The 24,861-nt window shown below is 40.8% G+C and overlaps 2 protein-coding genes across 2 annotated transcripts; one reads left to right on the plus strand and one right to left on the minus strand.

Moving 5' to 3' along the window:
• The first annotated feature begins 32 nt into the window (after window positions 1-32).
• Window positions 33-16,317, plus strand: LOC137277420 (COP9 signalosome complex subunit 2). Its single transcript, XM_067809140.1, has 13 exons — window positions 33-102; window positions 7,759-7,872; window positions 8,278-8,358; window positions 8,702-8,827; window positions 9,560-9,727; window positions 12,769-12,873; window positions 13,248-13,317; window positions 13,787-13,886; window positions 14,045-14,176; window positions 14,667-14,764; window positions 14,947-15,029; window positions 15,456-15,514; window positions 15,726-16,317. The coding sequence occupies exons 1-13, from the start codon at window positions 55-57 to the stop codon at window positions 15,871-15,873; spliced, it is 1,332 nt and encodes a 443-aa protein (XP_067665241.1). The 5' UTR covers window positions 33-54; the 3' UTR covers window positions 15,874-16,317.
• On the minus strand, window positions 16,282-23,458 carry LOC137277421 (glycerol 3-phosphate dehydrogenase-like). The gene is made up of 7 exons (XM_067809141.1): window positions 23,244-23,458; window positions 21,369-21,522; window positions 19,954-20,160; window positions 18,319-18,473; window positions 18,017-18,135; window positions 17,489-17,696; window positions 16,282-17,006 (listed from the first exon to the last, which is right to left on the minus strand). The coding sequence occupies exons 1-7, from the start codon at window positions 23,390-23,392 to the stop codon at window positions 16,760-16,762; spliced, it is 1,239 nt and encodes a 412-aa protein (XP_067665242.1). The 5' UTR covers window positions 23,393-23,458; the 3' UTR covers window positions 16,282-16,759.
• Window positions 23,459-24,861: the final 1,403 nt, after the last annotated feature.

Below are 24,861 nucleotides of genomic sequence, written 5' to 3' on the forward strand. Positions count from 1 at the left end.
TTATTATATTCTTTAAATTATAAGTCGTTAAAGATATATCACTATCATTTCAAGATGTCGGACGATGATTTCATGTGCGACGATGACGAAGAGTATGATTTGGTAAGTAGAATTTGACAATTTCATGACATGAACCGCCATCAGTTGTTCCCTTGCCTCTGTGCACAAAGCTTTTTTTGACAGCACAGTTAGCTTGTGCTGCGAATCCTGTGCATGACAGCAGGATGTCAACTGCAACTCAGTTCACTCACGAGCTGTGTTGCGAACGCTTAAGACAGCAGTATAATTAGTGACAGTAGCATGATAGTAAGAATGTTATGCAGCTTACAAAGTTCAACTTACACCGATATTAGGCTGCAAGCTCATCCTCTCGCTTTACTGATCTCAGGTGTGTCTCCGATCCTTAGGGGTAGTTAAGTTTGGTTAGTGTAGGATATCCCTAATGTAATCCCAGGAAAATCTTTCCGGTCAATCCCCTATTTTACGATTAACTCCCAGGATGCAGAGTTTTATTATCAGGCGTACATTTTCAGAACATTTGAAAAGAGAACATTGTGCGAGAATTGCGCTCGCATGGTCCTGGATTTGCTTATGGTAATAAAATTACACAGAAATATAGAATAACATATCTCCCATCCGTTGGTATAAATATATCCCAGTGTTAGGGGTTTTCGACGATATAAGACCAAAACGCAATTTTTGTCTTTAATATCATTTTAAGTTTTGATTTTGCTAACCTTGAGTGATAAAGGTATATTCATCTATTTCACAAAAATGTCTCACATGTTTCCAACAAAAATAGCGTTAATGACATCGCATTGGCGAAACTGTAGCCGCTTGCCACATCCGGGTATTTTGTATGTGTTTTTGCTGATGAGCCATACTTTTCCCTCCGCACTGCGAGAGAGTGTTTTGATCACATGGCTTCCTGTTTCATACAAAACCTGTCACTAGCAGACAACTGATCTTGTTGAATTTTGCTTGCTATTTTTTGTTATACAGGCAATTGATTTTGCATCTGAATTGGTATTAACGACCAAGGGTAAATAATATTGATGATTATTTGCTCTTTACATAACTTAATTTCTTGATTTCAATTGTCAATGAAACGTCTCACGACAGGAACTGGGCATCTGTCCTACCGATGAAACTGTTCGTACTTCCTCGATATAGCGCTAGCAATGCAATTGTCAAAATCACCAGAACATCAATTCTTTTTCAGAAGAAGTCCTCCTTGGGGTACATATATAGCATTAAAGTGTCCATTTAAAAATGCCTACGACAGTTGTAACAATATTGAATAAATATTTTACAAAACAAAAACTTGTTTTTGTCGTTTGAGGAGCAGTACCGAAATGCAGCTCAATTCCTTAAAGTCACAATACACGCCGCATATACTTCGGTATTGCAGCGTCGGCTTGTTGACGGCGGCAGTGTCGAGGAGGAGTGTGTTTCCACTACGCTCGCTCAACAGCTTACGGAGGCGCAGTCACATCTGGCACGGGACTCGATCAGGTCCTCGGCGTTTCAGATGATGTCTGCAGTTATGGGCCTCCGTAGACTGTGGCTGTCCGTGGCACGGTATTCGCCGGCCACTCAACAAGCGCTACTTTCACTCCCATTCCGGATGGGATCTACTCTCTTCCCGGGAGCGGCATCAGTAGTCCGGGAGGCCGCAGAGGCTGTGTCTACATTCAAGGAGTCTAAACCCTTTTCTCCTTCGACAGGGTATGCTATGAGTTTCGGGTGCTTCCCTTCGGCCTCGCTACGGCTCCGAGGGTATTCACCAAGCTTATGTTAATCCCACCGCAAGTGGCCAGGTCACAGGGCAGGTGTTGTCACCCGTACCTGGACGATTGGCTCATACGAGCACTTGCCGCTCACTTGAGTCGAGACGCAACATTCGCCATAATGTGTATTCTCAACAGGTTGGGCTGGATTATCAATCTCAAGAAGTCAGACCTAGTTCCTACACAGGACCTGATCTTCTTAGGCGCACGGTTCGACATAGGGAGAGGTATAGTCTCCCTGTCGCTGGATCGGATCTCCAAAGTTCAGAGAGTTGTTATGCAATTCCTCGAGGCCCCCTCGGCTTCGGCTCGGGTTTGGCTCCAGTTGCTAGGCAACATGGCAGCGACGGTGGACGTTGTTTGGAGGGCGCGGTTGAGGATGCGACCCATTCAGTACGCCTTGGCGCGAATGTGGTCCCACGCCAGGAGTTACGAGATGATTCTCCTCACTCCGGAGTGGCTCCTTCCTCATTTACGGTGGAGGACAGTGGTAGGGAATCTATCCAGGGGGTTACCCCTGGACGCTCCCTCACCAACCCTTTCAATTCAGACGGACGCTTCCCTCACAGGGTGGGGTGGCGTGCTGGGCGCTCATTCAGTTTCGGGCCTATGGTTACGGCACGAAACGCACCTGCACATCAATGTGCTCGAATTGAGAGCTGTCCGGCTAGTGTTCCAACAGTTTCGGGAGACGGTTCGAGGCTGTGTGGTGCATCTAGAGATGGACAACCAGGCGGCAATGACCTATATCCTGAAACAGGGCGATGCGGTTTCTCCATCCCTCCTAGAGGAGGCGTGGCACTTTCTACAGTGGTGCGACCGGTTCAATGTTCGGGTGTGTCCCGTGTATCTCCCCGGGGTGGACAATGTTTGAGCAGACGCGCTCTCTCGACGTGTCCTAGCTCCTCACGAGTGGATGTTGCATCAGGAGATATTCAGGATTATCTCCTGGTTGTTCGGATCGTTCCAGGTGAATCTGTTTGCCTCTGGGGGGACGAACCAGATTCCGGTGTTTTGTTCTCGGATACCGGATCCGAGAGCCATCGCTCAGGACGCTTTCCAGCTCGATTGGACGGACAGGGTATTGTGGGCGTTCCCACCTCTGCCGCTGATTCCCATGGTCCTCTCGCAGCTTGCCACCCAACCAGCTCGACTGTTAGTGCTTCTTGCTCCTCTTTGGTCGTCTCAAAGCTGGTTTCCGGTAATGATGAGGTTTCTGGCATTGCCTCCTGTCCTTTTACCCTTTCGACCGGACTTACTATCCCAGAACGGAGCGCCGTACCCGAATCCCAGGATTCAGTGGGTGGCCTGGCCACTGTCAGGGATCGCCTCCAAGCGAGTGGAATTTCTGCACCAGTTGCAGACACAATTCTGACTTCGCAGAGGGATTCGACAAACGTTCAATATGAGGATAGATGGGCCTGTTATGCGTACTGGTGTGTCAACAGGGGGATTCTTGATCCCTTTTCTTCAACTCTAGTTGAAGTACTGGAATTTTTGCAGTCCCGGTTAGAGTCAGGCCTAGCCGCCTCTACTATCCGGGGCTATTCCACAGCCATTTCGGCATTCCATATTCCTGTTGACGGTGCTCTCTTGGGGCAGCACCCTCTTGTTCAGCGTTCATGCAGTGTCAGCGGATCCTGCTTTGACAAAGACAGGGTCAGTATTAGACTGCTGGATTCTTACCGTCCTAAGATTGCAGGCGCTTTTCATGTTACAGCGCCTATCGAGCTCCCTAAGCTCATGCAACCTCCCTCCCCCGGTACCTCTCTTCGACGTGCTCATGTCTTAGATGTCCGTAAGACCCTTAGGGCTTATATCAAACGAACTGCTGATATCCGAAAAGATAACCAGTTGTTTTGTTGTTATGGCGGGGGAAGAGCTGGTCTGCCGGCGAACAAGCAAACCATATCTAGGTGGCTTGTCTCTGCCATTTGTATGGCATATACTCATAAAGGGTTACCTATCCCTAATGGGTTAAAGGCTCATTCTGTTAGGGCAGTGACTACGTCACAGGCTTATGCCGCGGCTCTGCCCATTGAGGAGATCTGCTCTGCGGCTATTTGGAGCCAACCGAGCACGTTTATCCGTCACTACCAACTGACAAACATTCACGGGAACGTGCTCGGTTTGGCCATACAGTTCTCACCAGTGGGCAGAGTCGTGATTCCCCTAGCTGAATGAGCGTCTGAGATCTCGACTTTGTTTATCATGAAATGTTCCTGGTGGTGGGTTTTCACGAAACATTTTTTGTTATATTGGTGACGCATATCCCCTGGTGGTGGTGTTTTTATATATATTTAAAAAAAAAAAAACACAAAGAGAAAAAAAGAGAAACTACCTATAGACGGTTTTTTCACTAATAGCGTCGACATACGCTCATATTTACCCTTGCACTGTTATTCCCGGCACTACTTCGCTGGTTTGGGGGAATATTTACAGTGAATGGCATGAGGTGTGGTCATATGTCCATCACCTTTGCGGGGTTATTGTCGATTGGCTCTTTCGGCCCTATGTTGCCACGCCCCTGCCTGATTGACATCAGCGGCTTGGTGATTGGGTAAGTGTATTTCTCTATCTCTCGCAGCTTCGGCAGTATATGAGAGTGTGTGTAGGGTACACATCAGCAGACAGAATGCCGCTCCCGACTCACATTCGTTGGGAGTCTGTCTTATGCTATATATGTACCCCAAGGAGGACTTCTTCTGAAAAAGAATTATACAAACCTGTAGAGGTTATGAATTCTTTGAAGAATGTCCTCCTTGGGGTATGGCCACCCACCTCCCCACATTCTGTCTGACAATCTCAGCATGAAAAGTGAGGTATGAGGTACACGGCGAGAGTTACCTGCTCTTGGCTGTTAAGGGGCCCGGGTGGGGCCCTGTAGGGGTGGTCTCACAAGACAAAAACGAGTTTTTGTTTTGTAAAATATTTATTCAATATTGTTACAACTGTCGTAGGCATTTTTAAATGGACATTTTAATGCTATATATGTACCCCAAGGAGGACATTCTTCAAAGAATTCATAACCTCTACCGGTTTGTATAAATTCAGTTCGCTTTGGGATAAGTGTGACAACCCTAGCAGTTTGAGAAACAGACACTGATGTTAGTGATTAATGTTGTCCAAGATTTTGTTATGCATTTAAAAACAGTCAGTTTCACCACTTTTCATTGTGCATTGATAAATTCACTTTGCTACGAATTTTTTAATTTGTCATCTTTATTGCATTTGAAAGTATGTGCAAAGAAAATACAACCTAATGTCTTTACAGCATTGTTTTGATTCATCTGTTGTCCTCAACATGCAGCTAGCTCTAGATTCTAGGTTTACTGATAGTGTATAACTAAGAAAGGAACATGTCAGCCCCAAAATAAAATGTCTTACTGTTAATTTTTTGTAGAGGTGAAGTAACATCGAATCAACTGTCAGTGTTTCACTAAAATGCAACATATTTTTAAAATTCAGTACTCTCAGTAATTATCAGATTTCCACATTTCAAAACATATAGCAGATAATGCTGTGAACCGCGATTTCGGATTGTGTCACAAATGGTGACATTTTCAGTGGAGCCTATCTTGAAAGGTTATTTTCAACACTGAAACTTTATCTGAGATAATAGTGGATGGTATCAGAAAACAGGGAATTTCCCACAGAATTCAAAACTCTGCAGTATATTTGTGTGCATGTTATATTTAAATTCTATTGAACTTCTAGGTGAGGGTTGATGAGGAAGGACATTATGTCCTTTTGACACCTAGGGGGTGGAGTAACTATTTGGATTTCCGTTTGGGGGACTATGGTAGCTTGCAATTGGCTTAGGGTGCCAGCACTCAACAGACTTGCATCAGAGATATTTTATCATATTTTGGTTCAGTTTTGTTTGTTTTGAGGTAGGTTATCCTAAACTTCATCCTCAGTTACTGGATGATATATCCGATCAAGCATCCCATGAAAATCATCAGCATTACTTACCCCTCACTGATCAGATGCCCTTCCACAAATCTAAGTGTTAGGCTCCATTGGTGTAATCCAGTGCCCATTTCCAATCCTAATGATTAGTTGAAAAGTAAATTGCTGATTATTAATGAATAAATGTAGTGTAATCTGAGGAAACGTCAAAACATTTTTTTGTTTTTAAAGTTTTGAGTTTCATATAAAGAAGTTTCCTTTACAAGCACATAAGTGCATCTGGATGCTGATGATTTGACCACTGTTTGTGACAGCGCCCATGTTTCCATGTGTTGGCTGAAAAGATCAGCTGATGCTAAAGCTGGTAATATAGTAGGGTGTAGTGGTTAAAGTGTTTGTTCATTACACCGAAGACCCGGGTTTGATAACCCACATGGGTACTATGTGTGCACATGAAGCCCATTTTTAGTGTCCCCTGCAGTGATATTGATGGAATATTGCTAAAAGTGGCAGAAAACTTAACTCGCTCTCTCACTCACTCATTCTTAGAGCATTTCAACTCACGTTTGAACATTAATTGAAATCGAAAAAGGCACAGGATTCCCAGTCTTAAGGCAGGAATAGAAACATTTTTATGAAAGTGATAGACAACCAGCCCTTGAAAATGGCAAGTTTCTATGTGTCCTTATGTTAACTTTACTATTAGGTAATTTTAAATGGAATGTCAAACTAGTATCAGTTTCTATCACTGCAAGAAGAAAGTCACAACCACTAATACTTGATTACTTTCCTAGGCAGCAATTCCTGATACAAGTTGTTACGGTCAGGAATTTGCCGTGACAAACAATGTAAGAAATCCCCCGTGAACCAGCAAAACAGAACAAAGACAAGTCATGAAAGTTCAAATTCTGTGTTATTATGCAACGAGAGCAAGGTATACAAAGTCACAAGTCAATTTCACAATGCCGATTTCAAATACAATACAAGTGAGACAAAATCTAAGGCAATGGGTCACAAAATACAATATAGCAAACTCCCCAAAGTCTTAGTGCGAGAGAGAATCAGTTATGCAGAATGTAAACACAGCGATCGGTCTGACAGCGGTTAATGTAGATTCAGGCGTTGACGATGATGTTACTCCAGTGAATGTCCGTGTCACAACACGGCTACCAGCCTTTTTGTATATATTCAGTCATTTCCCGAAAGCTTGGGCACATACAAACATCGCCAACACTGTAGAAATCTCTAGCAGTCTCCTGGAAGTAGCTAATAGAAAACCAAGAGCAGATAATTTCCGGAAAACCAGATTCCTAAAAGTGTTCACCATCTATTGTACGAAATGTGACCCATCATAATTATCATTCAAAACACTGAACGTTGTGACCCAATAATAATTATTACTTAATTAATAACAAAAATAAACACAAAATACACATTCGTAACAAAGTTAGACCTTGTCTTATCAATATTTGGGGTTTTGTATGTATTTTTTAACCGTCATTGTCAGATTTATATTACCATTTTTCAGTGCAGTGTTGCTGCTGATTGTCCTAGATTACAGGCTTCCCAAAAGAACCTATTAAAACTTGTGAATTTTAGAACATGTCCACTAAAATGATAGAGCCACAAAATGTGTTAAATGTATAATAGAATGAAGTCATATAAATTTCTTTGAGTCCAGGTGAAAGTATAATTTTGTTGGACATGTTAGTCCAATGAGGAAAGTATTAATTTTATCATTTGGAAGTATCCTGAGATCTTCACAAAGGGAAAAGTCATGTGATTGAAAGAGACAAATTGCATGTGAATGAAATTCTACTCAGAATGCTCTTATCTAACCCTACATATTACCTCATGCTGAGCTGAAAGCAACATCATGTTTCCAGTTTGTATCAAACTTAACTCAAATAGTGCAACTTTTTTTATACAGCTTCATTACTGGTACCAAATACTTATATCAGGTGTTTTAATGTTTCACAAGATGTAATTATGCCTGTTATGACCCTCCACTTATCAGAAAGCCATTTGTTATGTTAGACACATTCTGCTTTTGTAGGAATACTCTGAAGAGAGCAACTCTGAGCCGGATGTGGACCTAGAGAACCAATATTATAATTCAAAAGCTCTCAAGGAGGATGATCCTAAAACAGCCCTGGAGAGCTTCCAGAAGGTGAGTCATAAGCATGATAATACTATGACACTGTCTGCAGTCCTGTCAGGCGTAGATTATCACAGGGTAGCACTGTAGGGCACAGATTTTCTGGCGACACTACTGTCAGGCATAAACTACTACAGGGTGTACTCTCATACCTACGTCATCTTAGCGCTGTGGTGATGGATACTGTGCACTATTGTTAAGTATGAATTATCTGTGAGCAATATTGTCAGGTATAGGTTATTTGCCAGCAGTATTATCTGGATCACGATTCACATACACTAGTGAAATACATTGACTGAAACAAACAACAATATGCAGTAGCAGTTGAATGATACACACAAGTCCTGAAGCATAGTTTGAATCTTTGATATAAATGCTGAACCACCTGCACTTACTTTGCTCTTTACTTTGTTACAGGTGCTGGAGTTGGAAGGCAAGGAGAAAGGGGAATGGGGATTTAAAGCCTTGAAGCAGATGATAAAAATCAACTTCAAACTGGTAACAGCACTGTTTGTGTTATGTAAGAAACAAGATATGGGCTTTTCTGTTGTGTTGTCTCATAGTATAATGAGATGATTGTTGATTGTTTGTTGTCACAAATTCAGTAATTCTTCCCTTTAGTGATTGTTTAATGAGTTGTTTTTTTCACTCTGCTTTTAGCAATATTCCAGCAACATCACGACTGTGACACCAGAAATGGGTCTCACACATTTTGTAACCATGGTGTGATTCAACCCCAGGTGACGAGCCACGTTTTTAACCATTAGGCTACCCCACCACCCCTTTTCTGCAGGACATATTTGAGTGATTTGTTGTGTGATTTATCTGTTGGATGTTGCAGGGCAACTACGATGAAATGATGAAACGATACAAACAGCTGTTGGCCTACATCAAGTCAGCAGTGACCCGTAACTACTCTGAGAAGTCCATTAATTCCATACTGGACTACATTTCCACATCCAAACAGGTCAGAATATAGCATCTGACTTATTCAAGTTCCTGGATGCTGTTGTACAAAGTGATCTCAGTGTTTAGACTGTTGTGACTGCTCATAAATTTAAGACAGTCGTAGCGCTAAGATTGTTTTATACCACAACTCCCAGATGCCTGAGAGGCACATTTAAGACAATGACCAAGAGGATTAATACAGATTGATTCATTAGGTAGACCTGAGGGTTCAGCAACTGAATAGGATGCTACCACTTTCAGAATTCACAAAAAGTGTCTGACCCACTTACAAATTCGGCAGATTTGCAAACAGTTTGAAAAAATCTACAACTTGCTGGCCCAAGGGTTTGACTGTATATTTCACAATGTCTTTGACATGTCACATGTTGCTGTTTATAAATTTTATTTTTGTTAATAACTTCAGTTATAAGAATTGTTTAATCAGAAATGGGTGTTTAATTTTCACTCTCTGGGTCCTATGAATTTTCAAAAGGTCTGACAGTCACCTGAATTTTATAGGACCCAATGTCCTGTTACTTTGAAACATCATTTGTGAACACTGAGTTCAAGAAGCTTCACATATTACAACCACTTACTATATGGCTTAGGTTGAAATGATATTTATCATTACATTCATTTAGTTTGAAGCTAGATTAGAAGTATTCTCATTAGCTGTTTTAATTCCAGTGAACACACATAAACCTGTCTGTGATGTGTGATGCACAGTAAATGTGTTTGCTTGTTGTCCCAGATGGAGCTTCTGCAAGACTTCTATGAGACAACACTGGAAGCCCTTAAGGAGGCCAAGAATGAGAGGTTGTGGTTTAAAACTAACACAAAACTTGGTAAGCTGTACTTTGACCGGGGAGACTACACTAAACTACAGAAGATCCTCAAACAGCTTCATCAGTCCTGTCAAGTGAGTGGAATTAGAGTTATCAGTATACACAGTTTCAGTCTGATTCAAGGTATCATTTTGAATGCAATTTGAGGAAACAGTTTTGAAGAAATGTGAAATTCTGTTCTATAAGTTATCATTCTTTTTCAGAAGAAGTCTTCCTTGAGTTACATATAAGCATTTGTATGTCTATTGAAAATTCCAGTTGTAACTATATTTTGTAATGAATATTTACAAAACAGAAAACTCCCTCTTTGTCTTGTCTACAATCAAGAGCAGATAACTCTGGCCATCGACCTCGTACCTCACTTTTCATATTGTCGTTCTAATAGACGTGCATGGTCCATCAAAAAATGTTAGTGCTTCTTCATTTGTGTATTATGAGCAAGAAAGAGTCAATACTGTATGTATGGTTCCCTTTCTTCCACACAGTCATTAGGTGGAATTCATAGTCTGAATTTTGTTCATAAATTGTTGCAACTTTTCCAGTCTGGTTCCCCTCTCCTGCCATGTGGCCGGCAAGATGGCAGTCCGAGTGGTTTATATTCGTCTCGGGTCATGTCTCGCTTTGTGTCTTGTGCCTGGATGTATGTTTGTACATCTTTGTGTTGTCATATGCCAAGTTTGGCTTGCCTTTGAAAAGTGTAAAGCATTTTTGCATCTTTCTGTTAAGAGTCGTTTGGCAGGTTTCTTTTTCCACACGGATCTGCTACAGACTGGATGGGGACATTTAGGATAAAGGCAAGGGTAAGAAGAGTTCTAGCTCTTCGTCTGTTAATGTTGGGGGCAAATAGTTTAAACTGGTGGAAAAGTCCACCTCTTCCCCTATCCACTCTACTTCTGCATTGGCTTCTCATGCACCTGCACTAACTTTGTCAGATATGTCATCTCTCTTGCAGCAACAGATGACTTCGATGCGGTCCAATCTGTTCCGGTGGTTTTGGTGACCCCTTGTTGTCTGTCAGACGCACCCCTACCTCGGGTTTAGGCTCGGAAATGGGTACCTGCTGGGAATGATGTATCTGCACCGAGCTCAAGCTCCGGTGCTGTTCAGGCCACTGGCGCTGGCCCATCAGGTCTTGTACCGTTGGTTACCAGCACCCCTGCTGCGTGTACACAAGTACCGGCTTTGCCACAGGGTTTCCACACCCATGCTCTTCCTCAGGTTGGTCGAGCCTAGGGTCGGTCGGTCCAGGCAACCCGGCTCTTCAGGATCTGTTGTCTTTTTTTACGAGTCCTTCCTGTGTAACCTCGGAGGCATCTGAGACCGTTCAAGAAAACGAGTCGTTTTTAGGTCACTAGCATCAAGACAGGGCGAGTAGAAGATGGGAGAAGAGAAGGTGAATTTGTGCTAGTTTGTTCTTGATGGCTTGTCCTATATGTTCATATTCAGTTTCGCCAACTTGCTGATAAGCATAGAGAGACGATAAGTAATCACTCTTTTGGTCGGTGATGGCCATAATAATTTTAGTGGAGTGACGCCTCAACAATGTTGTGGGCCCACTGGCATGGACAGATTTCAACTTTTTTTAGTGATGACATGGGTTTCTGGAGAGTATTGACTCCAAAGGGCACGTTGGAATACCATACTGTCATCATCTACTGTTTGCTTACAAACAATGCAAACAAGGGAGATAATTCTTGATGGTATGTTGTTATTAGGGACGCATGTGGTCTAATTTAACATAGAGAAATATACCTATGGCACGTGACCTGTTTTGACCAATGGGAAGGCAACATTGCAGTTCAAGTCCAGATGAAAAGGTTTATCCCCCAACCCATGAGGGTTTGAAAGCTCATTCAGTGCGAGCAGTAGCCTTTTCAAATGCTACTGCGCTGCCCATTGAGGACATCTATTCAGTGGCTATTTCGAGCCAACTGAGCATCCTCATCCATCATTACCAAGTTGACAAATATTTACGTGAGCGTGCTCGGTTTGGTCAGTCAGTTCTGTACAATGGACAGAGTAGCACTGCTCAAGCTGATTGTGTTTCCAGATGACTACTACTGTTCGCACTTGGTGTCAGGCATCTATCAATTTTGCCCGGTTATTGGTGATGGTTTTTAGTCCCATTCAAGGTGATTGTGCTTTCCTATTGACGTCTTCTGTTAACACTTGGTGTCCCCGCTTAGTTTGCTTATGCTGTATGGTTTAGGGATTGTTTTGGCGAGTTCTCGTATTTCCACACCTCCAGACCTTGGGTTGGATGTTTTATTTTAGGTATTTCCCCAATTCAGCCAATGGACATATAACTTGTTTGAGTGGCATTTTAGAAGTTGAAATGTACAAATAGGACAAATTGTTATGGATAACAACTTCTTTATTCGGTACATTTCGGATTCTTGTACCGTTGTCAAGCAGGAATGATGCATGAAATCCAGAACTTGTATATATATACTAATTAAAACAATGAGATAACATAGTATACAAAGAAAACACAATTATGATGCACTCCTCTACCAAGTCCAATCAATTGTATAAACATCTCATCATCCATTGTAATTCCTTCATTGTAACCCCATTTATTTGTACATGTCTGGCTTCCATTCACTGTCCTTTGTGTACTAACTGGCATCTCCAGCTTTCTGCTTCTCCAATCATGGCAATCAACACACAATTTACAACCGGAGCAACATAAGGCCATGATTGGAGAAGCAGAAAGCTGGAGAAGCCAGTTAGTACACAAGGGATAGTGAATAGAAGCCAGACATGTACAAATATCCGCTCTTGGCTGTAGGGGGCCCTGTAAGGGCAATGTTACAAGACAAGAAAAGGAGATTTTCATTTTGTATATATTTTATTTCAAAATAGTTACAACTGTTGTAGGAATTTTTTAAGGACATAAAAATGCTTATATGTACCCCAATGAGGACTTTCTTCAAAGAATTCATAACCTTTGCAGGTTTGTATGAATAGTATTCAGCATGACGAACAATAAGCCTATGAATAGTTTATCAAGTCACAGTAGAAAGGCCTTTACTACCAACAGATGTAAGCATTCATTGTTTGACAGTGTATCTTTGACCCTAGTAGTGAGCACAAATGATTTTCTTTTCATTAGACGGATGAAGGGGAAGATGATCTCAAGAAAGGGACACAACTCCTGGAGATTTATGCTCTAGAGATTCAGATGTATACAGCACAGAAAAACAACAAGAAGCTGAAGGTAGGAATCCCAGTGTGCTAAACTGAATAGGTAGTGATAAAGTAACATGCAAATTTTAGGGGTACAATGCTTCTCCATAAAATCATCATCACCACCCCTAGACTTAAATAATAAATGGTCAATTACTGCTGTAGTCTTGTTTTTGCACTGCATTCCACTATTGTCCAGCTTATCATAGGAGCCTGAAATCAACTGTCTGTTAACTTAGGGCAATATTTAGTATTTACACAGTACAATGTGTTTAATCAACCCTCTAGACAGTGATCCTCATTGTTAGCAATCTACCACTGGTTTGTTTGACCAAGGTCATAATATTTTCAGGTCAGTTCCCATATGCATCTTTAAACTTCATATGTGAGGTGTTCATGTTTCAGGCATTATATGAACAGTCGCTGCACATCAAGTCGGCCATTCCCCACCCTCTCATCATGGGCGTCATCAGAGGTGAGACTTTCCTGTATACAATCCTGTGTAACAGTCTCTATTATGAGGGGAATAATGCTGATGCAACTAGGTTATCACTCACCAAATGTGCCCTGAGTTCAGTATTCATAACTTGAGCATGGCCATTGAAGACAACAAACACATTTATCTGGCTCCAGTTCAGCAGTCTTAACACTTTTGACTACAGGTCCTGCTATCCATAGCTTCAAATCATATACTGCTACAAGTGGTATATAGGGATAGATGGGATAGCTGGTTGTTAAAGTGTTCACTCATCATACCAATCGTGTTACATTGTGTGAAGCCAATTTCTGGTCTCTCTCCCAACCCCAACCCCCCTCTACACACACACACAGTGTTACTGCTAGAATGTTAAAGCAGTGCTAAACCATACTTACTCAATCAGTAGTATATTTGTGCATAATCTGTTTGTGGCAAAGTGTCTACAGAGTGATCTTGTTCATTCCAGAGTGCGGGGGCAAGATGCACTTGAGAGAAGGGGAGTACGAAAAAGCCCATACTGACTTTTTTGAAGCTTTCAAAAACTATGACGAATCTGGAAGTCCAAGGTAACAAACCTTCCAACATGTTTTCATGTCTATCTCATTATTTATAAATGCCTTTGCTGTTGATGTTAACCAACAAGATTCGTCATGCTAATGTCATGTTTGTCCATATTTAACAAATCTGCAGGTTTTCTTTGTGATTGAGGTGTTGTCGGTTTCAGGAGAACGACTTGCTTGAAGTATCTGGTGCTCGCAAACATGTTGATGAAGTCTGGAATCAATCCATTCGACTCCCAGGAAACCAAACCCTATAAGAATGATCCAGAAATCTTAGCTATGACAAACCTAGTTAGGTGAGTTTGCCTGCTTATGAAAGGGAAAGTGGAATTTGCTTGTAAATGCTGGTACAGACATGGCGTCAGGACATAAAGACAATCTCTTGCCCATAATTGACTACTTGTAAAGGGTAAGACTCCACACACAACTTTGATGCATACTTAAAGCGTAATACCTAGTCAGTGGTTGGATGAAGTTGCATTGTCATCTCATGTTTCAAGGTATGAATGTATCCCTCTTCTCTAAATGGTTTGGTTGTCAAACTCCAGGACTTGCTTGAATGCATGTTGGTGTATTGTCTTTTTGTCTGTCGATGCTAAAGATGTCAGTCACTGAATGATCTGGTCCACATGCAGTTAATGTGCCTTGTATATATTACTGCAATAACAAAATGTTCTCAGCAGTTTAAGAATTATACTATCTTTTCACAAATAATGAACCCTGTTTATCCTAATCTGAAAAAGCCTTGATACACTTCTGTTCACAACTTGTGGTTTTCTTTTTCAGTGCTTACCAAAATAATGACATCAATGAATTTGAAAAAATATTGAAAACAAACAGAAAAAATATAATGGAAGATCCCTTCATCAGAGAACATATTGAAGGTAAGTAATGTCGTGTCTTCATAACACATATAATATTGTCATGTCTTACAATCATGTGTTTCTCATATAGACAATGCAACAAGTAGAGAGTACAGGGGTGGGTATCTTCTGTATTTCGAGTACAACAAAGTATCCCCAGTAGCAGGTCTATATTGTGTCATTTGATCTAATTTTGTTTTCAGATCTTCTACGGAATATCAGAACACAGGTTTTAATCAAGCTTATCAAGCCATACACACGAATTCACATACCATTTGTATCTAAGGTTAGTGTACAGTTTTCGCATTTGTACGTTTTTAGGAAAACACAAGAAAATGATTTTACACAAAGTAGCTTTCTCATTATCACTTGCATTTGGGGGAGATCAGAGCTGGTTAACTGGTTTGTAATAAATGATCAAAATTATTTGATATTGGTATGGTTAATATGCCTCGATCTGATATTTCTGAAACTGTTGTGTGTGTGTGTGTGAATGGTGATTGGAAGGGCATAATGGGTGCATACTGAAGGTAGAACATAGAATGGTGACCTCCTTAGTGGATGAATTCTTAGCTCTGATGAAGCAACTGAATTGTCTTGGATCAGCATTAAGTTGGAGCTGAGAGAGATGTACATCCTTGTAATTTGTAGAATGCAGAGATAATCACATGTGCCTTACCCAATGTAACTCAATCACTCACTGTATTTGCAGGAACTGAATATTGATGCCACAGAGGTGGAGAACCTCCTTGTCTCCTGCATCCTAGACAGGTGATTTGTATAACTCTTGCACTCAGCCAACTTTCATTATGGTACCAATTGGAAAACATTTCTTAAAATGGTGTGCAGTAAAATTAGACATTCTTCCAAATGTCTTCATTTAACTTGTGACTGGGTCAGGTCACAAGTTGAGATGTCATTTTCACTTGATTTGAGTATTTAGTGATTCAGCACATTGATACCAATATGTTTGTATTGGCAGCACCATCAAGGGACGTATTGACCAGGTTAACCAGGTGCTGGAGTTGTCCCAGGAGGCCAGCAGTCTAGCAGCACGTTACTCTGCCCTTGAGAAGTGGACCAGCCAGCTCCACAACCTACACCAAGCTGTCATCAACAAGATTGCATGAGGGACATAGTGACTGAGCTGCATGGATATGTAGGGTCTTGCTGACTAACAAACTGAAGCCAGCTGTGTTGTTGTGATTCCTGGAACTGAGATAGATGTGTCATCTGTGACTGACGTGATTTCATCTCGAGGATTCACTTAAACATTTTGATTAACAGCAGTTCTAATGGCTGGAAATAAGGCTTGCAGACTTGATTTCCCACTTCAGCACACAGAATGTGACTTTTCTTTGTCCTGTAGATGTAAGTGTCATGCACGTCACCAGGGATAAGTGATCTATTTTGGCAGTCTGTTATGGACGTGTATAATTCTGTCCAGTACCACTTGCTGCTTCTTCCAGAGTTTTCAGTGTATGAAGAAACACAATGGAGAATAACTGGATCTTTCTTGTGTTTCTAAATATTGGATAACACAAGGGAATAAAGTGATGTTTTCTATTTACAAATATCTTGTGACTTTTTGGGAAGTTTCATATTTGGATTAATAATTCATTTATGACATTTTTTTTTCACACTACTCACTTTTTATGAATATCTTATTCAATACATTTATAAGATTAAGTATCAGTATGTCATACAGCTGTTTGTGTCTGTTACCATCCTGAGCCTAGATTTTTTATGCCCTCTTAGCATAAGATTGTCTTAAGTGCCATACATTATCATTAACTTATGACAATCTTAGCGCTAAGACAGCTTCAAAACTCTAGACCCTGCATGGGACAGCTTATGTAAGGACACATGATACTAATGTGACTAGAACCAGGACATCTCACACCGAGTATGATAAAGCAAGACTTTAGCTGTCAGTTATCCCAGTTATTTTCAAACAAATTAATGAAAGTATGCGAGATCAGTCCTTGATGCATGCCGCCAGTTTCAAAGTTTTTTTCACATCATGGATGTTGCATGTGTTCCATGCTGTGTGATAGGATGGGTCATGTAGTAGGTACAACCATCTGCCGTGGCAGTCCTCTGGGCTGGGAGCAAGGTCAGCCCAACTCTGCTGATGCGGTGACTCCGCCCTTGGGTTGGCTCAAGTTGCAGGTCTTCCCTGACAAGATGGCCAACATGGTCAGCAATACCCAGACATCCAGACAGACCGGTAGAACGAATTCCACCAACTGTGATCCACTGTCTGAAACACAGAATAAGAGGCACATTTTGTTTCACAAATTAGTGGTCAAATGTCTGATCAGGCCAAATGAGAATCCATGTAACATAGTGTTGACTAGGGTCTCATTCTCTGCAGACAATACAAAGAGGTACTTGTTGTTAAGTGAACCAGTAATGCTTTAAGTATATCACAGGAGCCAGTATATTGAGTCAGTACCTGGAAAACTCACAAATCCCTTTAAGTGTAAGATCATCTTAACTCTTCCCGTAGCATTCGTACCTCCTATACTGTAACAGAGGAAGTATGAATGCTAGGAGAAAAGTTATGAGATCTTTCATTTACGAGAGCTTTGTGAAATGGGGCAATGATTGGATTAAGTTGCCACAAACCGGAACATAAGTGAAATATGCATTAAAACTTGAGTGGTGTAATTAGAATACTCTTGAGAGTTGCAAACAATTAATGAATACCTAGCAACAACACTTAATGTGATGGGTGACTACCTTGTTGGGTCGTTGATGATCTGATAATCCTGAAACTGAGTGGCAGGCCTCACACCAGTGTATTCTCCGATGACATCACAGCCGATCAGGTTTGGAATTGTGTTGTGGGCATGATAGAGGAGCCTCTCCTTAATGAGTGGGTCAGGTGCTGGAATGGAGCGCTCCTCCACATCCTCTGCTGTGGGTCCAATAATTAGATTGTTGTACACTGGAAAACAACCATGGTCCATCTGAGAAATCTAGGTCTTAAATAAGTTGTAATTATCATGAATGGTGTGTTCACGGAGTAGGGTTGCAAAGTTTATTTTGGAGAGGGAAGTACAGGCTGCTGTAAAACTGCTGGTCAGGGGTTCAAGTTACAGGTCAAGCTTGAAAGACAGTTGTGTGCATGCTGCTGGTATGGAAGTGCCCAGGTTACTGTTTAGGAGGGAGGAGTATAGGGTACTGGTGGGAAGGGGATACTTGTGGGTGGCAAGTAATTGAAGTACTGGATCAGTACAGAGATAGAATCAAATGAGCTGAACTTACCAGACTTGAAAGCTATGACACCCTTCGTTTTGTCTGTTGGAACTGGGAGAATGCTGGAGTTGATCAGACTCCCTTTGTGTGAGTCATACACAATGTACTGCCCCTTCCTGGGCCTGATGCTGGAACAGTAGAGATTTCCTTCACAGTTATCATCGCAATATACAGTAAGTGAATGAGATGGATAGATAGTATATATTTGTTGACTTTCTGCTTCCAACCTGGAGAAACTGAACAAAGGCTGTTGGTTTGGTTTTTATACAGAACATTTTGAGTGATACGTCAGCAATAATACTTGGACTCACTGGAAGTTATGTTTCCCTGCCAACTTATCCACTTCGTCACCATGGAGACCAGCACAGTTGATGACAGCCTTGCACTTCAAGGTGTTCTTATTAGTTGTGACATTCCAGGAGCCATAGCTTTGACAACATGAAAGAACCTTGCAGCTTGTCCATACCTACAGAAATTGACAATAACAAACTAAAACATTTCCATCTGTCCCCATTGACTTCATCACAATCCAGGATACTGGCTGCTGTTGAAAGAGTGAACACATTTACAACACCCAATTTCACAAGAAAACAGGAACGAGTCCTGAAAAACGTGTGTATAATGTAGAACAATCATACTCCTGATAATTTCTTAGGGATTTTTAAAGAGAAATATTTACACAGTGAAAATGTGGCAAATATACAATAAAAAGGTAGAAGTGGATTCAGGATTTTCAGAATTGGAAAAATGCAAATGAGGAAACATAATGAAGAGAAATCAAAGGATAATGTGACAATTTATTCCATTCACTTGCACATTTCATCAGTATGGATATATGTTAATTTTGAAGAAGAAGAAGATAGTCAATTTGTATATAAGGCCATTCGACCTACAGTACAAAATAGTACACAGTACAGATGTGTTACCCGATATGTATACAATATGGGTCAAAGAGGCAAATTTCACTAACAGTATTTCGGAGAATACACTTAATACAGATATATCACAAGGTTGTTAGACATGTTACATATCTGAGGACATTGGATGGAGATAAAGTGGCCGGTTGTAGGTATATATAGGATGGTGCATCATACAGCTGAGCTATCAGATGTGTACATACCACAAATCAAGGAGACCATGCTGTTAACACGATGTCACAGGATAAACATATTTTAAATATTTCACAGAGTTGTTAAAAAATTAAATATGCGAGAAGTATACATAGGCTTCAGGCAAAGATATATTTCCCGCTTGGTGACTATAGAATTATACATCAGCAACATTTTTACTGACAGTATCCAAACCTTTTCTGGTTTGACTGTGTACCGAATAATTATATGTTAATTTTCCTCATATGCATTGGCTAGTTGTATGCTTGCAAAATGGAGTGAGTGAGTCAGTCTAGTTTTATGCCGCACTTGGCAATATTCCAGCAATATGGCGGTGGTCTGTAAATAATTGAGCCTGGACCAGACAACCCAGTGATCAACATCATGGGCATCAATCTGCACAAATGGGAACCGATGACGTGTCCACCAAGTCAGCGAGCCTGAAAACCTGATCCTGTTAGTCACCTCTTATGACAAGCATAGTTGCCATTTATAGCAAGCATGGGTTGGTGAAGGCCTATTTTACCCCACACCTTCACAGGTCTCACAAAATGAAATATCCCCTACTTTTTTTGAATCACACAAAATCATGTAGGCTTAATAGTGCAAGACCTTTTGGCGAGTATGGAGGCGAGTGGTTTCCACTTCTGCTTACATCTGTGTATCCACAACTGATTGGCATTTTTGCATCATGCCAAATACATATAGTCATATACTTTGTGACATGAAGATATTTCTCAAAACCCTTGTGTAAATGACTTCAATGTGTAACAGTTCACTTCAAACTGACATACTGTTTCAGAAACTGTGTGGCTGGAGAAGCATGGTTTTAATCACCTGAGCTCCCAGCTTGCGGGCGTGATGAAGAAGAGCTACAGGCACATGCCAAGGATCGACAATTGTCTCTCCTGGAATCCACAGAGCTGAGTGAGCTTGTCTACGGAGGTTAGGTTCCATCTGGTACAGTTCAGAGACTGTGATGTTGTAAATGTCAGGAATATGTTTTTCTTCAGACATTTTCTGTATCTCCTGGAGTTTCTGCCCCTTTAACAGAAATATACACGTGTACATTTCTCAATTCATCATGGATATGGCTGCCCTTATCTAGTATGCTTCATCTATTAACATGGATGTCCCTGCTGGACTTGAGAAGTGTATTTTACTACTTTCTATCATCCCTGCATCCTCGATATCTCTAGGATATGTTCTGATAAATTTCGCCTATACCTCAATCTATGGCTCGGTCCGATGAATTTATTACCTCTCTTGGCAGGATTCTTATCCAATCAGGTGTCAATGCTAGGAAGTTGAGTGTACCAATCACAACTGACTTTTGCTTCTTAAATTATCTAAACAATTAGACTTCGCAACACAAATCACGCAGAGGTACTCTGATGGAGGTAGATGGAGTTCTTGTATATATTTTATCAAAGTTTCGGACCTGTCAATTTGTCTATGACTTCCCCAAACCTGAGTACCACTGCAAACAAAACTTCACAGCTGACTGACTGCTGTGACAACGCTGAGCCAGTAAAGGGAGGTAATAAACTTATATAGCCGAGCCACAGATTACTGGTAGTGCCTGTATATTATCCCATGCCATTAATGGTGGTGCCTGTATAGTATCCCATGCCATTACTGGTAGTGCCTGTATATTATCCCATGACATTATTGGTGGTGCCTGTATATTATCCCATGCCATTACTGGTAGTGCCTGTATATTATCCCATGCCATTATTGGTAGTGCCTGTATATTATCCCATGCCATGACTGGTAGTGCCTGTATATTATCCCATGCCATTATTGGTAGTGCCTGTATATCACTATCATATGCCATTATTGGTGGTGCCTGTATATTATGGCATGTCATTATTGGTAGTGCTTGTATATTATTATCCCATGCCATTATTGGTAGTGCCTGTATATTATCCCATGCCATTATTGGTAGTGCCTGTATATTGTCCATTACCTTTAGTGGTAGTGCCCGTAAATTGTCCCATACTATTGGTAGTGTCTGTATATTGTCCCCTACCTTTGTTGGTAGTGCCAGTATAATGTCCCATGCTGTTAATGGGTTTTACCTGCATATTGTCTCAAATCATCCCTGGTTATCCTTGTATATTGTCTATGCCATTAATATTGGTGCATGTATATTGTCCTGTGTCACTCCTGGTGCTGAGTAGTATTGTCTCATGTCATCCCTGTCATGTAGTACCTGTATACTATCCAGGGCCCATAGTTCCTGCTAGTACCTGGATATGATTCCATGCCACCATGGTAGCCCCAAGCCTTGTATATGGCACCCCGAGCTTGTCCAAGGTGTGGTAGATCCTCTGCTGACACAGTTTGATGCAGGACAGTTCCAGGCTCCCTTGTGGAGCATCAAACCCTGTGTGGAGCATGCCGCTGACAGCATCAGAGTTTTCAGGATCAAATAAATATAAAGATCATAAATGCAGATTTCACTACCATCTAAATTTTCCTATGGTTATGCTTGCAATAGTACTGAATTCAGCCTTAAAGGGACACTGGTCTGGAGCAATTAATGTTTCACTCCAGTAATCTAATCACACCGTATTTGTTGTTAAGTGGACAGTTCCTGCTCCCTTGACTGAGACAGACATAGGGACTCAGGGGCAGCTGTTCACATTGATAGATGCCTGATGCCTATCAGATGCTGTTATTTGTAATTATCCCTGGTAGTCCATCCCGGTCTGAGCATCATAAAGTATCCCTGCAGTGTAAGCTTTTTCCAATTTTCAGATGTGTGAATGGTATGATGACTATTTAAACTGGAGATCCTATTAGTATTTCTGTGATTTTACCTCGGTATTAAATCATGTCATGTTACAATCTGATGTGACTATTGACCAAAGGTACTGAAAACTTGTTTCAGTTGTTTGAATCCAAAAAGGCACAAATTCACACTTTTTCAACAATATTTTGGTCTATACTTTATCTATATTTATTATGTGAGCATATTTTTCCGGCTACCTGATTGGTATAGAGGCGGTCATGTGACCGTCGATAGAAAAGTATATTGACTCCAACCCAGGTCTGACCAAAACTCATATTGACTGGAGTTACTATGACAAGCTTTGAAGTCATTCTATTGTTTATATGTCACACTATTGTGGACGTGACGTTATTTGTTTTGTATTGAAAAGAGAATAACTTTCCTTGACTAAACGGACATGCTTTGGCATTTAGATGCTTATATTCTTCGGTTTTTGTGGGGCCATAGAAACAGGTACTGACCTCATCACCAGTATATATTTGTTTAATATTGGGTCATGCACTCCCTTTAGCTACCTATAGATACAATTAAAGGCTTAACTAATGACTTGCCTGAAATCAAGAACTGAAACTTTGAGGTGAACAGCTGGCAAACAGCTAACACTTGCCATATATGAAAACTGGAGGGATACAAAAGGGATTTAATTCTATGAGGTTAACTAAAAATAGAGTTCGGTTAGTAGAGGGTGTGAGAGTCGATTTAAAGCTACACTGGATTAATTCAATCAAACTTTTTAATTTCACATCGTAATCTTAATACATAATTTTTTAGGGGAATAATTTTATGTAGCAGCTTTGCTTGGGGGTGGGGGGTGGAGCTGATAGTATTTATGGGAGAAATGCAATATTGTTTTTTATAGAAGTGCAGTGTGGTAGAGTCCCTTTAATATGAATCAACCCCACTTCGCCATTGCTAGAAAACTCTGCTAACTGGCTTTTGGGTAAATATAGATATGTTCACTTTTTCACTTTTTCACACAGTAAATGCTTAATCATGCATTTTTATGCAACGGTGAGGTTCTGCCGTATCCTCAACACAATGATGACCCATATACGATTTTAGGCAAGCTGAGAACGGGGCCCAGTTAAGATTGCTGGGATATCATCCGGGTAGCTGAGAGGGAAAATAATAATAAAAGCAACAACCAGTCCCTGAGGTGCACTGGATCAGAGTCCGTTTAACTTCGACGTATAGTGGGCTTGGTTCGAACTGGTTGACCAATCATATTCCAGAATGGACCCGATCTTACCTACCTCTGTTGGTCTATAGTGTAATGTATCGATTAAATATAGTCGTTTAGTGTAGTGTTTGACAATTACTGTGCTGGTACCTGTTGCCGGAGCTGGCTTCACTCAACAGGTTTTCATTCTTCTCAAGTAAGGCGCAACTATATCCCATATTGGTGAGGTGGAAGGCTGTAGCACAGCCCACGACCCCACCCCCAATTAGGATCACATCAAACACCTCATTATCTGCCATGTTGCGCACACAACAAAATCTAATCGTATCCGAACAACTCGGCCACTTCCACGCTGAATCACGTGATACAATGTTTTATGCGTAACTATATAAAGAGGAATGGGAACCCGTTTCAGCTATAATTCCCGTTATAAACGCGAATTGTTTAAATAGCACCAAATTAGAGAAATTCATGTAGCCTACACCAATCGCGGACGAAAGATGGAGAAAAGTGCGCATATGGTTGTCGCCGAAAACTTCGGAAACGTCATGAACGTAGGTGGATGTTTAAAAACATATATTTTTTCTCCGGTTTGGGGCCCGATCCAGGATTGGCAAAAAAAAAAAAAAATACTGTGCGTGTTTCTTGAAAGAAACAAGCATGCTACATATGAACACCGACGAAAACGCTGTCACACACTTCAGTTTTACAGTTGTTCAGTGCCACCATTACGTATAATTTACTCAATTTCAAGACTTGTTCTTGTTCATATGCCTCTCATTGCCTCTCTTCTCACATTACGTTTGGACAAACCATGCACGATGTGATGACCCTTTTTCAGTCGGGATTTGCTCAGAAGTTAAAATTACCATCTTTGGTTTTTTTGCTAAAATCACTACTCCTATGGACGCAAAATTAAACTAACTCACACTATTTCATAATATGCATTGCCACATAGTTTTGTACTGCCATAACATCATACCACTGTAATGATTTATGAACATTTACTTTAAGTTAAAATACAACACTGTTAAGTACGGCACGTTTCTATGTTGTTTGTTGGTTTCATCCACAGGATCTTTAGTAATTTTAGTAATTTTTAAACATATATGTCTAGACCTTTGTAATCGTATATTGTTTTTAAATGTTATGATTAACACATATTGCAAATTTAAACGAAACCGGCAAGGAATTCAATAATTTATAAACTTCCACCGCTACGCTCAATATATAAAATACTGTATTTTTTGGAATGAGTGTTGCGAACCCCAAAGGCTTCATCCCTAGATCTCTTAATTACTGGTTGATTCCTGGTTAACTTAACAGGTAAGAAGAAAAACACAAATTTTCAGTTAATACAAATAATGTGATTATGTAAAACACAGCTGCATCGCCATTTTGGAGGGCCGTTCCGTCTGAAATACAAGTTTCAATCCTATCTAATATTTTTGTCAATCATTCTATAATGTTTGAGTGTTTATCATATCTTATATATTCCGGGGAAATAACTGAAACGATTGCAAAATACCCCTTCATTTCGGTGTTCCGTGAAATTATAACGTATGCTCTTTTTGCAAGTCAGGTGGACATTGTATTGTTCCGTATTTGTAAAGCATGTACCATCCCGCATTGCTAAAAAGACACTCGTTTGCCGAGGGCTTCAAACAAAACAAACCAGATTGATATTCGATGCTGATTTATGTATTCGATGCGTATAATTTAGACTGGTATAGAGTATTAGTTGATGATGTTGGACTGTTTCGGCGGC

This window comes from Haliotis asinina, chromosome 3, assembly GCF_037392515.1.
Source record: "Haliotis asinina isolate JCU_RB_2024 chromosome 3, JCU_Hal_asi_v2, whole genome shotgun sequence".
In the NCBI taxonomy this organism is placed as follows: Eukaryota; Metazoa; Mollusca; class Gastropoda; order Lepetellida; family Haliotidae; genus Haliotis; species Haliotis asinina.